Source organism: Lutra lutra, chromosome 16 (genome assembly GCF_902655055.1).
Source record: "Lutra lutra chromosome 16, mLutLut1.2, whole genome shotgun sequence".
Lineage (NCBI taxonomy): Eukaryota > Metazoa > Chordata > Mammalia > Carnivora > Mustelidae > Lutra > Lutra lutra.
Genome location: NC_062293.1, coordinates 35,489,529 through 35,507,943, shown reverse-complemented (window position 1 = coordinate 35,507,943; position 18,415 = coordinate 35,489,529). Strand labels below are relative to the sequence as shown.

Below are 18,415 nucleotides of genomic sequence, written 5' to 3'. Positions count from 1 at the left end.
CAACTTTGTATGGTTGTTAAAATCTGTTGCTCTTTCCCATCTGAAGGAAATGCATCTTTGACACTTCTCATGACCTGAGTCATGATGCTGAAATAGAGCCAGAAAATATCCTTAACAGTCATGGGTAAAAAGAAGGAAAGCTTCTGTGTGGTGGGGGTGGGGAAGAGGGAAGAACATTGTAGGGAGAAGGGCATCTTTGCTATTGATATTCCAGTTTATATCTTTCTGATTATTAGGAATGTTGCTTACATATTACTACTATGGTATCAACAAAAAATACTTTGATTTTGTATTTAATTTTTCCTGAAGTATACAGTGTTTATTTGAAAAAGACAAGTTTTTGCAAATGTTGAATTAAGTCATTTTGAATCCTCCAAGTCTGAAACAAATGCACCTTAAATCTTGCAACTTATTTAATATTGAGTCTTGTTAACAGTGTTTGTTTTTATTTAAGAGCCAACCCCAATTCTTCCACATCCTGTATGTTCAACAGTTTCAGTAATAAAGTTATATTTGTTGAATGACGCAGATAAGTTTATGTATTTTTTTCCCCCTTTGGCTAGTGAAGTTCATCCTTCTGTTTGCTCTGCTGACATGATACAGAATTCATTGTGAGATAAGCATGGGGGATATGGGTGTAGTGTATTTTCAAAAGAATTTCAGTGAGGATTTATTTACACTTTGGGGAGTTCATGGAACCCCAGATTTGGTCTAAGTGATACTAGATTGTGGAGATTTTTCACCAGAGTTAAAAGTCTTCACTTCTGAGCACTTAATCTCAAAACGCTGTTTGAGCTCAATTCAGAAGAGTGAGAAATTTTGAGGCGCTTAACTATATCAGATTTACGACTAATTTGAATCGTAAAGTGAATGACCCAGGATCCTTTTCTTCTATTCTTCTTATTTATAAAAGAGTTTGCTTTGTCATCTCCAGTGTTAAATATAGTCTATTTACTGTTTTGTTTGGTTTTTCATTGTTGTATAAGTGTAGCAAACAATCTTAATGTTTAAAATGAATTAAAACTTGCTTAAACTTTTTAAATATTAAGAGTACCAGCTTTTATAAATTTTCATCTCAAATCTTGGGGTGCTCTAAGAACAATAAACTAATAAATTTCCCACTTGCAGGGGAGAATTTTTTCACTCATTTTATAAATCTGGGTTTGCTGTGTGATTGAGACTAAATTGCAAGGAGGAAGTGTAGGCAAAAGTATTTCCTACAATATATCTCATTGCCTGTCCCATATACCTTATTTTATCTCTAAAACTTTTCAGATATATTTCTTAATTATCCCTTGCTTGTATTCTTGCATCTTGTAAACGAAGTTTTTAATGCCTGATCTCATCTCCTTCTCCAGGCTTATTTTTACATTCCAGGACTCCTTGATCTAAGCATGCTGTGGTATCTTTTCAGAGTAGCCTAGATTGTCCTTGCTGTATATGCAGTTTAGCAACGATTAGTTCCTTATGATTTTTAATTTTTGTGTTTCAACTTTTTACATTTAATTGAGTTTCTTTTAGATTTAAGGTAAGAAAAACAATCTGATTTATATACAGTAGTCGTGAGTACATTACGATAATAATTAGGTGAAAATGTATTGAGACTACAAAAGGAAAACCACCTTGCAGATTTTTAATTATTTATAAACATATATTTGTGTAAATATACAAGAAATAAGTTTATAATTAGTTATTGAGTAATTAGTAGCATTTCAGTTCTCCAGAACATGAAGTTTTAATTCTCCTGACATGTCATAAGCACTAGTACAAATCTTCTTACACACTACCTTGTATGTGGTGGGAAGAAGTGATGACGATGTCATTAAAAACCTCAATCCTCACCCCCCCCAAAAAAGATTGCATTCTTGTTTCTGAGTCAGTTTGTGAGAAATTTCTCTTACCTTCTTACCTTCCCACCCTTCCCTAAAATACCTATATCTGTGTCACCACGAACTGTTTAGTTGAAGAGCGACAAGTGTTTTTGCTTGAAATGCATCAAGCTTTGCAGTGTTTTTATTTCATCTGTCGCTCCCCCCAGAAAAGTTACAGGGAGACACAAGTTAACGCCCAGTGAGAATTGTCCTTGAACTCTTTTCTGTCTTGAACTTTGTCACCATAAACTGGTTGTTGTTAACAGTCTTTTAAAAACTATGTGTATATTATTCATTTTCTTTTAATTGTGTGTTCTACTCTTGTTGGCTTCTGGGAGCAAGCATTGCTTCCGCCCAGTTTGGTATGTGGGTCAGAAGGCAGTGTTCTCACCAGGGCGCTGCTGTTTCCTTTTCCTACTTGAGTAGATTACAGATTATACTGGAATACGCCTGAGAAAAGGTCAAAAAGGAGGGTGAAAGTCCTGGAACTGCAGCTGGGAAGCTTGTCATTCTCATCTAGGAAAGGGGCGGGGGTGGGGGGGGGTAGGTGGGGGGGAGAGAAAGAACAAAATAGAAAAATAGACACTCCCCTCCCAACCAAAACAACCCACATTCAGGAAATTCTCATTTGCACAGGATACTTTATATATACTCTGAAAGGATTTTATTTGCTTCTGATTAAATAATTATCGAGTGTTTGGCTGAGAAAGCTTTAACGTTAAATTAGATGGCAAGCGAGAGCTCAGCAGTGTTTTTAACTTTTCAGAGCCCAGATTTCTAGTAATTGTTTCAAAACAAGCTACCATTGTGCTCTTTTTGACAGAGTCAAAAAGTCGGGAGCTTTTCAACTACAGAGTTAACTTAGTTAACTCACAGGTATATTTTGGATTTTTATCCCTGTCAGTTCCACAGCAGGATATTAAAAGCAGACCAAAAGTTTTGGTCGTCTGTGGAAAGCAAAAAAGTGTACGTATGCGCACACACACACACACACACACACGTGCCCCCTACGAACTCATTACCTGGTTTTTATCTTGGAAAGATATGTAGGGGATAGAACATCTATTTGAGGTCTGAGAACAGGAAATTTGTTGGAATAAGAACAGTAATAATGGGATATTTAGGAATGGAGGTCTTCCTGTAGAATTGCCTTCTTGGGGTTCCAGGTTGTTACATGGACATCGGCTTTCAGTGGGCTTCATGAATCCAATTACAAAATGTAATAGTTGTGGGGCACCTGGGTGGCTCAGTTGTTAAGCGTCTGCCTTTGGCTCAGGTCATGATCCCAGGGTCCTGGGATCGAGCCCCACATTGGGCTCCCTACTCAGCGGGAAGCCTGCTTCTCCCTCTACCACTCCCCTGCTTGTGTTCCCTCTCTCACTGTGTCTTTCTCTGTCAAATAAATAAAATCTTAAAAAAATATATAATAGTTGAAAATATTAGTCCCCTGTCAGGGACACTGACAAGCAGGCTTCTGTCCCAGAACAAGCGTGGATCTTGTAGATGAGTGTGGAAAGGTGATGAGAAGAGAATTTGATACTAGTGTAGGAGTCTAACCTACAGGGAAGTTTCTTATGGTAAACTTTCAGAAAAATGGAGTGCCTGGAGTGACTAAGGTCTGTGTCCATGAAAGGATTAACAAGTAAGAAGAAAATGCAGGCCTCCTAATCACAGTGCTCTCCTGTAGGGTACTGTCTACACAGCCTCATGTTCTTTTGCTTTTTCACAGCTGTATCTCTGTCATTTTGTATTTATCCCTGCATCCCTAATGATAACACAAGACAATGCTCTTTATCCTCCAAACGTGCTACTTGGTTCGCTTCATTCCTTTATAGCGCTTAGTCTCTTACACCTTCTGTTCCTAGAAGACTCCTTTGACTGCCACTGGCAGCAGACTGTAGTTTGTGCTTCTAGAAATCTATACTAAAAAGTTTTCTCAAAAAAAAAAATTTTTTTTTTCTCTGTCACTGATATGATACTGTTTTAAGGTACTTTCTGATCTATAGCTCTGATCCCTTGATTGCCTAATGTGATTTTAACTGCTTTTATTTGCCTTGATTCACAGTGTGGTAGGACAGGGAAAATTTTTAAAGTGGGGGAGGAGTCATATATTACACTTATGTCTTCCTTGATTGTTTTTAAGAAGAAATGTATACACTCACAGATACACTGATATTAACTTTAATATTTAGCGTAATCTAAATGGCCAACACTTTCAGGATCTTGCTGCCTTCAGAAACTTCTTGAAGCTGGCCCTTTGCCACATTCACATGTTCTCACATCACTGCATTCAGAAGCTAAGAATACCAACCTGGCAGCTTCTGCGGAGAGGGTAAAGATAAAACAGAAAGGAGTCTAGCTTTGCAGCCGCATTACCTGGGAGTTGTTGCTGATGTCTTTTCCACAAATGTTCACGTTTGTCAAAGCCCAGTAAATCTTGCAAAGTTTATTTTCCTTGTAGCATCTGTGTTTTATAATGGGTCTTTTAATTTGTTTTTACTTTGTCTGCAGGGATTTCTTTTGTCCGGAGTTTTCAGACTCTGTCTTTTTTTTTTTTTTTTCCTGTGGAAGTGAGTCCATTAATGATGACTGGTTTGGGAATATTCCTCTCTGCAAAGCTGACCTGACAAGCTGTTCCTTTAGTGCAGCAACAAAGCCCATTGTTATTTTGTCTCTTTACTTTTATCCTCAACTTAATCCATTTTTCCTCTGTGTTTTTATAGTGTAGAATGTCTGGGAAAACATGCTTGGAGACAATGCCTAAATGATAAGATGGCATTTTGAAGTTAGCAAAACTTCTAATAAACAGGTTATACAAAGTCAACTTGATGCACAGACAGTGGTACTTATCCATGTGTTAGTATGGGGATGGAGAGTTCCTCAGTATAAGGTACCTGCAACTATTCTTCTAGCAAAAGGTAGAAGAAGAAAAAAAAGAGCACATGAGATTGCTTTCATGACTCCTTTTTCAAAAATGCAAATGTGTTCAAGTAAACACAGAAAGTCAGTGGTTAAACCCCAGTGTGAACTGTTCTGGTCTAGTGCTTTGTATTCTAACAATAAAAACAATAATAATTAAACAAATGAACAGCTGAAAATAAGAACAAAATATCATAGCTTTAAGCATCAAGGGATGTTTTATCAATTCTGATTTTTAAATGATTTTCTATTCCCACGTAGGATTCCTGCTTTAATTTATTGAGAAACCATTTTGTTGGAACTTGGGATTTTTTTCTCCCAAGAGAACTCTGTCTATCTTGGGGACTGGTAAACCTCTAAAGGATCAAAGCTCTTGTGGATTTGGATAAAGACCCAAAAGCCTAAGGCTTATAGAAGTTTATCTGTATAGAGTAAGCCCAAAAAACTAGGATGAGAGTCTTAGAAAGGCTTATTTTCTCATGGGATTTTTGGGACTTCCTCTGTTTGGATGTGCCAGAAATACTGTGAGAATATCCATTCTCATGGCATTTGTCACTTACAGGTCTTGTCCCAGCTGGAATTCAAAAGTGTAATGGTGTGTGGACATATTATATGTATTTTAAGGTTTTATGAAGCTCACTACTAAAACTCCAATTAACCTCTGCTATTTTCATTGTACTTGTACAATTAAGAGAAAAGTGTAGTAAAGAATGGTTAGTGTAGATGACCTTTAGCATTTATGTAGTGACTCTTCATTGATCTTGGACATTTTTAATTTTGCTGTTACTATCCTATATATGCATGAGACCTGGAGCAAAGAAAAAGTCCTACTATCTCTCTGTGTCCAAAGGGAAACTGAAGGATAAAATAGAGGGACAGACTTAATCCTCATCCAAGACTTGGGATACTACAAGTCTCTTCCTGCTGAACTTCATTATATTAAGAGACTTTGGATCTAATGAAAAATCCTGGCTTGGAAATTTAGGCTTGATAAAACCGTAAGAAAGTGTCTGAAGATCTGTTCAAAAAGTTATCAAATCTAGGCTTCTGCTTAGTCAACATGAGACTAAGCAGAATAGCTAAAGCCATGGATTCCAGCATCTGGCTATCTTCTGAAGTATTTTGTGTCCCCTCCAAAATTGTTTTTTTCTATAGAGCATAGGACTCTATTTTCCTGTGCTTCCTGGACATGGGGAAAAAAATGCATTTCTTCCATTCATTTGGTAAACTTTTGAGCTGTCAAAAATCAGTAAGACACTGCCCCTAGTCTGGAAGAGTCTCCAGTTTTCCTGTAGGATAAATCTCGAGGTTTGTTAGTTCTAGCTGCTTTTTCAAAGAAAATCAATAACACAAGGGATAGTGGAAAAAATTTTTTAAAATTTTTATTAACATAATGTCTTATTTGCCCCAAGGCTACAGGTCTTAAACATGAGGCTTACATATTTCATAGCACTCACCATAGCACATACCCACCCCAGTGTCCATAACCCAGGCACCCTGTCCCTATCCCCCCATTTGCCCCAGCAACCCACAGTTTGTTTTGTGACATTAAGAGTCTCTTATGGTTTGTCTCCCTCCTGATCCCATCTTGTTGTGAAAAATTATTTTTAACCAAAGACTTTGAACACTTGAAAAGAGGAGGAGAGGATCACTATAATTTTTTTATTAAGGATTTTATTTATTTATTAGAGAGAAGGAGCTCACATATAAGCAAGGGGAGCAGGGAAGTGGGGAGCAGGCTCCCTGCTGAGCAGGCGGGACTCGATCCCAGTACCTTGAGATCATTACCTGCGCCAAAGGCAGATGCTTAACTGATTGGGCCACTCAGGTGCCCCTAGGGTCATTATAATTTTTGAGTGTAATTTATTGCATATGAACTTTCATTTTTAAATTGGGCGTCCTTTATTGTGTATTTTTTACATGCAGATCATTATGTGTCAGCTAATGACTTTTCTTGTCCAATCCGGTTTCCTTATTTTACTAACTGCTGATGTAATTGTTCATACATCTTTCATCTTATCCTTATTTTCTACTTAAAAACTAACAGTGTAAAGATGCAGGTTTCTTCCTCTGTGCTTAAACTTTGTATACCTATCTTCTAAGTTGTCACTTTAAAACAATTATGAAAAGGTCTCTTTTCTTTTTGTTCCTGAGACATTTTGCAACTATCTTTGTTAGCATGTTTTTTCCCATCATAATTTTTTTGCTTATGTACTTTCTGTCTCATTATGTTATGAACTCTTTAGGAGGCCCTTGGACTTACTCATCCAGGACTAGAACAGGGCCTCATACTGATAAGGCTCAAAAAATGTCAATTGAAAAAATGAATGTTGATGAAACTTTTGTTTGGTACAGTATCTCATTTTGATGTATACAGACATCAAAAGAATGTCTTCATTTCGGCCCCCAAAGTTCTTAAATCTGTGTTCTGTATCCATTCCCTTGATCATCTCCTATCAGCGTTTCCTTTACTTATCCCTTTTCATCTGACTTTCCCACCTCTTGGCTGAAATGAACCTACTGAAGATTACCAGAGTTAGTAGCTCTCTCTGAATTCACCTTCCTGAACCTTGTCACACTTGAGAGTTTTGTTAAGCCATTTATTCTTTCATTAAAGCTATTTTTATAAATTGCTTGCCATGTCCTATAAAATATGAGACAGATGATACCCCTCTGTGTACATAAATGTACCCAACTAACTCTACTCTTGCAGATGGGCTGGGTGTCAGAGGCTCCTTCATAAACACAGACACCAAGAGTAAATGCCTGCAAACTTGGGTGTTGCTTGATAGTACAATAAGGGTCTGAGAGGGAAAGGTCTGAAGCACCTTGTATGTTCTTTGGAAGTTGCCCTTCATCCTGGTGGGCCAGTGAAGGGTTTTGAATGATGGCTAACTAAATTACAAGATTTGGAGCTTCTCAGTGAATGGCTTCATTTTTCTAGACCATTCATCCTATCCATAAAGTTCAGTGATCTCAGAATCTGTACTGTTCCCTTGCTAAAGAATTTACCTAAGTTCCTGCTCCTCTGGCTCAATTAAAAAGTTCTTTTAAAACTGAAATCATTTTATCTTCTTACTGCTTTCCATTATAATCGTCTCCTCTAGTTAGAGATTCCTTACTATTGTTTCACAAATGTGGCATCCCCTTACACTCTCTGCTCTTCATGCTCAGAATATTTCTTCTCTTCTGCTCATATCCATATTTTGTGCATCTTTCAAAGCCTAGGTTATGTCCCATCTGCTTCATGATCTCTTCTCCAAATAGTTGATCCCATTTGTACTTATCTTTTAGTACTAGGCAGTTAGCATTTAAATTATTCCTGTTTCATGCACATTAGACTGTAAGCTTCGTGCTAACAAGAAATGCAGTCTTCCCAGCAGGTAATCTTGGGCTGCGTTATTCAACAAGTATTTGGCTACTAGTTGTGAAATGTATGTTTTATAAACAGTCCTTGAATTTCACTAGCTTGTGACATTTTAGTGCTGCAATCTGATTTCAGAATCAAATTAGTATTACTATTATTGTCTAATAGTGAATCTTGCATCTATTTACATCTACAGAGGTTTAAAGAGTGTCATAATAAATCACTTTGAATGATTTAACTATAAAAATGTTTTCCTGTTATTCCTCTATGGGATTCCACTTTTCATATTACCTATAAAGTCCTGTGCTGTGTGAGGGTAGATATTATTGGGTAATTTATTAAATGGCTTAAAGCATCTTATGTATATTATGAATGTTCCCTTTTATTATCCCTCCAGTAGGTGTGGGTTACTTCAGTTAACTTTAATGTGAATTCTGATTTGGAAATTGGGGAGAGAGAGACATAAGTACTTGTGGGCATTTCTTATTTTATTTTGCTGAGGAGATACCAAGTGTTTAACTTGATTATCCTATAGATTTGTGTTCCCCCAAACAAGTCACATTTGGTTAAGCCATTATGCTAACTCTGAAGATACCTTCATCTTGTAATAATTTTTTTAAAAGCGTTTCTTAACTTTCTACTACCTCTGAAACTACCATTAGCTACAGTGCAGTAGTTTTCCCTCTGGACTGAATCCATGATGTTTTAAATGTGAATGTCTTTCAGAGACACAGGGAGTAACTTCTTTGACATCAGCTGTAGCAGCTTCTTTCTAGATATGTCTCCTGAGGTGAGGGAAACAAAAGCAGAAATGAACTATTAGAACTACATCAAAATAAAAAGCTTCTGCACAGCTGAGGAAACAGCAAAACTAAAAGGCAACATCTGAAATGGGAGAAGATATTTTTGCAAATGACATAATATGATAAAGGGTTAGTATCCAAAATTTATAAAGGACTTATGAAATTCAGCACCCAAAAACCAAATAATCCAATTTAAAAAGGGTCAGAAGACATGAATAGATATTTTTCCAAACAATAAGTAGGACAACAGACACATGAAAAGATGGTCAGTATCACTTATCATCAGGGAAATACATGTCAGAACTACAATGAGATATCACATCACGCTTGTTAAAATGGCTAAAATCAATACCACAGGAGACAACACGTATTGTTGAGGATGTGGAAAAAAGGGGAATCCTCTTGTACTCTTGGTGGTCTCAAAAAGCTAAAAATAGAACCACCCTACAATCCAGTAGTAGTACCACTAGGTATTTACCCAAAGAATACAAAAATACTAATTCAAAGAGATACATGCCTTCTTAATGTTTATAGCAGCATTATCTATAATAGCCAAATTATGGAGACACCCTAAGTGTCCATCAGTTGATAAATGCATAAAGAAGATGAATCATTGAATACTACCATCAGAAACTAATGATGGTACTATATACTGGCTAACTGAACATAATAAAATAATAATAAAATATGTGATATATATACAATGGAATATTAATTAGCCATAAAAAAGAATGCACTCTTGTCTTTACAGCCACATGCATGGTGCAAGAGAATATTTTGCTAAACAAAATAAGTCAGTCAGAGAAAGGCAAATATCATATGATTTCATTCATATGTGGAATTTAAGAAACAAAACAAATGAGTAAAAGGAAAAGAGAGAAAGAGGCAAATTAAGAAACAGACTTTTAACTGTAGAGGATAAACTGATGGTTACCAGAGAGAGGGTGTGAAGGGATGGTTAAATAGATGGTGGGTATTAAGGAGGGCACTTGTGATGAGCACCAGGTTATGTGTGAAAATACTGAATTATTATATTGTACACCTGGAACTAATATTACACTATATGTTAACTAACAGGAATATAAATAAAAAATTAAAAAAGAGAAAAAAGGTTAATGTCTTTTAGGATGTCATTTAGAAATAAGATATTCATCAGGATCTTTTGGCAGGTATTGTTTTTCTTTTAATGTGTATATAAATTTGTCTCCTTAATTCAAATTCCTAAAAAATAAAGTCTGTGTTTACTGTTGCTGTTATTTATAAAATACCATATTTATTGTTAACCACAGAACCAGGGCAGGTGACTTTTATAAGAAGTCAAGAATAATGATTTGAAAATAACATTGGGTCAATCAGATGTTTTCTGTATGGAAGAGTTGTTGAATTATAAACACGGGAGTCATTATCATAACATGGAGAGTGTGGAAATTTTTCTATAAAGTTTCTGTGTAAGTGCATGAATTATTAAGAATCACTCTAGATTTACAGTTATAAAGAAAATGTGGTATTGGTGAAGGAATAGACACATGGATCAATGGAACAAAATCTAGAATTAGATCCATGCAGATATGGTCAGTTGATTTTTGACAAAGATGAAAAGGCAATTCAGTAGAGCAAGGACCATCTTTTTAATGGTGATGAAACAAGTGGATGTCCAACTTCAGAGCAATGAACCTCAACTCATACCTCAGTCCATATACAAAAATTAACTCAAAGTGAATCACTCTTGCCGCTTCTATTCCATATTGTGCTGGCAGTTGTAACCATGGCTTTTAGGCAGTAAAAGAAATGGAAGTCATCTGGATTGGAAAGGAAGAAGCAAAACTTTCTTCTTGGGGGATGACATGATCATGTACATAGAAAACCATTTGGAATCCACAAAAAAACTGAAATAAGCAAGTTCAGCAAAGTTATAGGATATACAAGATCAATGTACAAAAATTAATTGTATTTCTCTACATTGGCAATGAACAATCTGAAAAGTACAATTAAGGAAATTTCTTTTTCACTTACTGAAAGACATGCAACTTACCTCAAGGTTTTGGAAATTATGAATAAAATTGCTATAAAACAAAAAAAAAAAGGAAAAAATTTTTTACAAGTCACGTAAAAAAAAAAGGAATAAATTTAACCAAAGATGTATGAAACTTGTACCCAGAAATCTACAAACTAATGTGCAAAGAAATGAAAGAATACCTACATCAATGAAAAGGCATCTCAAGTTCTTGGCTTGGAAGACAATACTGTTAAGATGGCAGTAGTTCCTTAGCTGATCTGCAGACTCATTGCAATCCCAATCAAAATCCTAGCTGGCATTTTTGCAGAGAATGACAAGTTATAGGTGGAAGCAGCAAGTTTTGTTGGATATAATGACCCCTTGAAGAAGGGCATCAAACCACTGGCTATCTCTAAACAGAAAAGAAATTCAATATGATTTTTCCCTATTCTTTTCCAATCTTTAGTCCCTCTGAAAAACCATTATTTACTGTTACAAAGATGCTTCACAATCATTATTCTTCCTTGGAAAAGGTGACTGAACAGGGGTTCTCAGAGTTTTTTAAAACTGAAGTACTATCTGTAGTAGTCTGTCTGTATTTGGGCAGATCTTTGTGTAATGTCTATTTTAGAAGTTATAAGTTATTTAGAAATCGAATTCCCAAGATTCAAAACATGGAAATTCAGAAGAACAAGCAAAATCACCTAAAATTTCTAATTCCGTGTGGCTTTTATCTGAAGAGGACTTTGACAATGTCATAACAATTTTTGCCTTTATATTTCATACCCTACTCTCTGTGAGATTTGTAACTTACATGGATTTTGTAGCTGTAGGCCACAAGGTGGTGACACCAAATAATACAGAAATACCAAATGCCCAAGTGGATGCTTCTATTCCAGAATATAGTATATTCTGTTTTGATATGCTCATCTCTTTCTCTCTCTCTCTCTTTTTTTTTCAGTGACTGTATGTGGTTTCTATTTGTGTTAAGAAAAATTGGTTTAACATTTCTGCTCAACAAAATTTAGTTCAAAATTTGTCATTTGGCCAACATATCAGTTAAATAGAAAGAATTACAGAGATTATGGATCCTGCCTTGCCTCAGGCTTTCAGGTATCATAATATTAGAATAATAGACATTATCAGTTATATTTTGAGGGCACTGATTAAAAAAATAAATAGAAAAAAAATCCTAAGCCCCTACTTGTAAAGTTGTGATAAACTTCATTTACTTAAGCTTTGGAGATTCTTGTTTTATTAGCTTTCATTTGTTTCATTTCATTTCATTGATACATAAAAAAATCATATCTCATAACTTACAGGAAATTAACTGTATCATATAATATAAATCACATAAATGTAAATATGTATATAAATATATACATAAATTAAAACATGAAACTTAAAAATGTTTAGATTGAATTTTTTGACCTGGGGTTAGGCAGATAGTTTATCAGTTCAACACCGCATATATGAAACAAATTCATGAAGTGGACTTTATGGGGAAAAAAATCTTTTGCTTGTTGAAGATCTGTAAAAGAATGAGAAGACAAGTTACAGGGTGATAGAAAATATTTGAAAATTGTTTATCTTCCAAAAGGCTTATGTCCAGAATATATAAAGAACTTTTAAAATGTGAGAGTAAAATCTATAAATAATTCCTTATATTTGTAGCCATTTGATTTTCGACAAGGGTGACAGGACAGTCCATTGAGGTGGGAAGGGATAGTCTTTTCAACAGATGGTGCTGGAACAAGTGGATATCCAACATTCAAGAAAAATGACAGTGAACCCCTACCTCACACCATTTATTATTATTATTTTTAAAGATTTTATTTATTTATTTGACAGGGAGACACACAGCGAGAGAGGGAACACAAGCAGGGTAAGTAGGAGAGGGAGAAGCAGGCTTCCTGCTGAGCAAGGAACCCGATGTGGGCTTCAGTCCCGGAATCCTGGTATCATGACCTGAGCCGAAGGCAGACATGTAACGACTGAGCCACCCAGGCGCCCCTGCCTCACACCATTTATAACAATTAATTCAAAATGGATCAGAAACCTAAATGTCAGAGATAAGAATAAAAAACTCTTGGAACAAAACATAGGCATAAATCTTTGTTTCCCTGCATTTGGCAATGAGTTCTTAGATCTGAGAACAAAAGCAAAAGCAACTAAAGAATCAATAGATACAGTAGACTCTATGAAAATTAAAAACTTTCATGCTTCAAAGCAGACCATGAAGAAAGTGAGAAGATAACACGTGGAATGGGAGAAAAATATTTGTAAAACATATATTTGACAAGGAACTTGTATCCAGAGAATATGATTAACGCTTATGATTGAACAATGTAAAGACGATCTGATTTTTAAATGGGCAAATGTTTTGGATTGACATTTCTCCAAGGAAGATCTACAAATTACCAAAATGCACATGAGAAAGATACTTAACATCCTTAGTAGTTAAGGAAGTGCAAATCAAAACTGCAATGAGATGCCACTTCATATCTACTAGGATGGCTAAAATAAAAGAGATAATAGCAAGTACTGTTGAAGATGTGGAGAAGCTGGAGACCTCATACATTGGTGCAGCGACAGATTGGCAGTTCCTCACAATGTTAAATATAGACCTAACAATTCCATTCTTAGGTATACATACCCAAGAAAACCGAAAACACATGTCTCCATAAAAAACCTGTGCACATTATGACACATTAGTCATAATAGCCTAAAAGTGGAAACAACTCGTTCATCAACTGATAAATGGATAAATAAAATGTGGTATATCCATGCAATGAAATGCTATTTGGTTATAAAAAAAGAATGAACTGATATATGGCACAATATGGATGAACCCTGAAAAGATACTAAATTAAAGAAGCAGTCACAAAAGGCCACATTGTATGATTCCATTTCTGAAGTATCCAGAATAGGCAAATCCATAGAAACAGAAAGGAGATTATGGTTGTCAAAGGCTGAGGGGTGGACCAAAGGAGGAGGAATTGCTAATGGGTATGGGCTTTCTTTTTGGGTGATAAAAATGTTCTGAAATTTGATAGTGGTCATGGTTGTGCTACTCTATATACTAAACACAGAATTATATACTTTAGAAGAGTGACTTTCGCAATATATGAATTATAGCTCAACAAAAAATATTAACACAGTTCTTAAAAAGGGCAAAAGATTTGAGCACTTTATCAAAAAAGAAATATGGATGACAAATAAATGCATGATCAAAAAAAGTGCTAAACATTATTGTGCATTAGAGAAATCCAAATAAAAGCCAGAATAGCTAAAATAAAAAGAGCAACAATACCAAATATTGGTGAGGATATGGAAGATCTGGAATTACCATACTTCACTGGTGAGAATGCAGTCTCAATTATTATACCTATGCAAACATTCATTTACTATACGACCAGCAATTCCATTTCTAGATGATTTATCCAAAAAGGAAATTTGTATTCATACAGAACCTGTACATAAATGTTTACAGTACTTTTGTTTGCAATAGCCAAAAGCTGGAAACATATGTCCTTTTACCAGTGACAAGATAAACAAATGAACTAGTTCCATATAATAGGATCATATGCAGGAATAAAAAGGAAAGATCTCTTGATACTTTCAGGAAAATATAAAGTAGATGAATCTCAGATGCTTATTGGCAAGTGAAAGAAACTGGACCCAATAAACTCCATACTCTGTGATTTCATTTATAGGACAGTCTGGAAAATACAAAACCATGGAGAGGGAGAAAAGATAAGTACATAGGAGAAGTTTAGCTTCCTGGTGAGCTGAGAGCAATTATTCACTTTGTGGATCAGATTTTATTTCACAGATGAGTTTGTTTTTCCTGGTTATTAGTGAGCCATAATGACTCTTTTTATTTTTTATATTAATGCCCAGCATAAAAAAAAGGGAGGTTTTGATTTGATGTTTTTAAATTTTATGGTATGGTGTGGTAGATATTGAGAAGAAGGTGATGTTTTTGCCTATGACTTTTGTTAGTCTCATCCGTACTGTCTTTGGATACTCATCTATGACTCACGTTTCTTTCACCCTCCCAGGCTTCACAGGCTGCTGTGGCTGGAGTATTATACCCATTTACTCTCAAACCTGTTCAGAGAAATGCTCCATACCTTCTTTAGATTACTTTTACATCTTCCTGTTGTGTTTTCTTTTACGATCCTATATTTCTTCATAACACCAAAAAATTATAATTAAATTTTATACTGATTATTTATATAACCATTTAACATCTATCCAATTCTGTATCTTCCTTTCCTCTCCCCACAAAGACTAAAGTCTCTGTTTATAATAAGCCATACTTGGTGTTACCAGTATCCTTTATTTATTTATTTATTTTTTCCTATCCATAATAACCATGATTCTTTTGGAATCAGTTCTGCCTTTGATAACTTTCTTAAATGATTAGTGGGGTGAGTGCAAACCCATCAGAGAAGGAGATGTCCCTTGGTGATGCTTTTCTTTTTTTCTTTTTATAGGGAAACTAAACAGCCAAGACTCCTACAATAATTTTGCCAACAACAATCCTGGCAATCCCCGGCTCTCTCCTCTCCCCAGCTTGATGGTACTGATGCCTCTTGCACAAATCAAGCAGCCAATGACATTAGGGACCATCACCAAACGAACAGGGTAAGACCTTAGGCTTGATACTTTTAAAAATAGCTGTTTCAGAGGATTGGATACATAAAAATAAAATGTACATTTCCTGTGGGTGGTTTAATTACGCTCTTTATTTCCAGCCCACATGAAACTAATGGCAGCAGATTAAGTACAGAGCATGCACAAACATACCTGAATACAACCATGTACATATACATCTGTAGCAAAAACAAAGCAGTGACAAAGTGTGAAAACTAGTATTGGCTAATAAAAACCAGACCCATCTCCTCAGGCTTACACTTACTTCCTGCCTCTTGGTTTTGTCTGGAAATAGTGTCAGTTTCTTGCTTTTGTGGACAAAATCCATTATGATCTGGATTTATAATGACTCCCAAATTTTAACTGGTCCAAACACTAAGGAAAGAACCTCAGATGACAACTGTGTTTCTAATACGTAAGAAATCACCTGTATTATGGTATAATTTACATATAATAATCTGTCATTAGTGTCAGTTTGATATGATGTTATGGGTAGTTTTCAAAAGCCAGAGTCCTAAAATTTGGGCTTTACTCATGATTGGTCATTAACATCCTCAAAGATATCTAATGACTCACTTGATGTGTCTGTGCTTATTTTAGGTGTTTAAAAATTTTAATTACTATTGGCTATGAATATAAAATTATCACTTCTTTGGGTTCCTGAAAGTAAAGTGTGATATCTAAGATATCATTAGATGATCAATTGTGTGATGACTCTGAAATTCCATTTTGTACAAGAAAATATATATGTCTCTAGGCAAATTACCTATATCATCAATAAGCAATCCTGAGGTTTAACCTACTTTGAAATGAAACAACTGTTTTAAATTTTGTATTCATGTAGTCCAGAGAAAACCCAATCCTGGCTTCAAACAGTCTTCAGGGTCTTTCCAACAAAAGGAATAGAGTAAATTACTTGGCTGTTATATGAAAAGGTCTTAATATTTTTGTGCTGGGTGGTAAAGTGTTTGTAGAAGTCACTTTTGTGAGGAGAAATACTCATTCTCAGGGATAAGGCTTTGGAGCTCCAGATTTCACCATGGCACAGAAATGGACCCTTTATGTAGTGGAGTGGTATTTGTATACAAATATGATCTTACTGCTGAATGCAGAAATAAAATTGAGTTTGTTGCATTATAAGGGTTGGGTGGAAGGAAAAATAGAACAAACCTAAGGCCCCAAATCGGACATGTTATGATATAGATCATTTGGCCTATATTCCTTTCTTTTTAAATTGGTTTCAGCTTTTTAACTCTTTGTGTTAAGTAATTTAAGTGGAATTTTGACTTCCCTTTCCTCTTCGTTTCTTTATTTTAAAATAAGTAAGTGTAGCCATGAGTAAGAAAGACCTTATGAACTTATATTTACAATTAGCTCATTTTTTCCTTTTATGATGTTACTCTTTGGGATGCAGAATCAAGTAAAAATTGGATAAATCTTGAATCATAATATTTTTTTTTTTACTCATAGAAATCAGTATGTAATTGTACCTTCTTGATTCAACTGAGCATTGTACAATTTCTGCAAAGTACTTATGAGATTTTATGTGTGTTTCCTGAATCTAAGTCAAAGAATACTCAAAATTGTTCTTCTTGAATTTAATTCTAGCTTTGTTTCTGGTGTTTGTTGTTTTTAAAATGTAAGAGCTATGCTGTTTTTATAATGCAAAGAATTAGCTTTCTTTTTCAAATTAACTTTTCCATATATATATGATTATTCAAATAAGCTTTTCTGTATATATATATATATATATATATACATATATTTCAGATAAGCTTTTCCATATATATGTAGATATCTGTCTATCTAAGATAGTGATTGAAATATGATACATGAAATTCTATGATGTTAGAATTTAATTCAATATATTTGTGGGGAGGAGTGGAAACTAAGTCTACTTTTGTATATATTTGAAATTTTCTACCATGAAAACATAGTCTCTCATTTAGTCTTTCTTTCACACTGTCTCTTGTTGCTCTCTCTGGCCTTAGATGGGCAGAAACTAGTAATCATCTGGTGTCTCCTTCTGCTGCATACTTTATGAACTTAGATAAATTCTGTGTTTCCTTGTCTTTTTAAAAAGTCACAATTCCTTGATTTCTAGAGTATGTGTATTATGCCCCCTGATAGACAATTTAGTAGTTTCTTATTAATGAAATCAATTATATGAATTTGAGTTACATACTTTGAAATTAATATTAGTTCAAAATACCGCATTGTTCTCTTGGCCATTTATCTCAATTTTCAGATCTTTCTGTTTTTGCTGAGTTTTTAAATTCTTTTTAGCATGTCCTATGCTGAAGTGTTTAAAGAGAATAATATTTGTCCCATAATGAATACTTGGTTTGTAATTTTTAAAATCTTCACATAGATTGAGGTTTACAGAAAAAGTTACAAGACAAGTAAAAGGAATTCCTGTATACTCAGATTTCCCAAATGTTAACACTCTCTCCTTTTTGCCTTATCATTCATATTTGTTCATTCTGCCCACTTGTGTACAGACACACAACCCCCCCCATATTTTTCTTAAATTGTTTCAAAGTAATTTGTAGACTTAGTAACCCTTATTCCTATAAATTTCATTATATAAATTCTAAAGACAAGGATATCCTCTTCTAAAACCATAGTATAGGTATCAAAAGAAGAGATTTTAAAACTCACTGTTAAGGTTTTTTAATTGTAGTTGTTGTCTTTAATGAGTTCTCTATTTGTGCCAGAGCCTTTAGTGCACCACAAATTACCCCACCTACTCTTTTACCCCCTTCACCTATAATTCTTTTTTCCCCATTCCTCCCTA

The 18,415-nt window shown here is 34.9% G+C and overlaps 1 protein-coding gene across 9 annotated transcripts in view; it reads left to right on the top strand.

Annotated features, from left to right (window-relative positions):
* BCAS3 (BCAS3 microtubule associated cell migration factor) overlaps positions 1 to 18,415 on the top strand; it is a 592,326-nt gene that overhangs the window by 244,641 nt on the left and 329,270 nt on the right. For all 9 annotated transcript variants that reach the window (XM_047708851.1, XM_047708852.1, XM_047708848.1 and 6 more), the window contains exon 16: positions 15,459 to 15,609. In XM_047708851.1, coding sequence (XP_047564807.1) covers positions 15,459 to 15,609 — 151 coding nt within the window. The remainder of the gene's footprint in view (positions 1 to 15,458; positions 15,610 to 18,415) is intronic.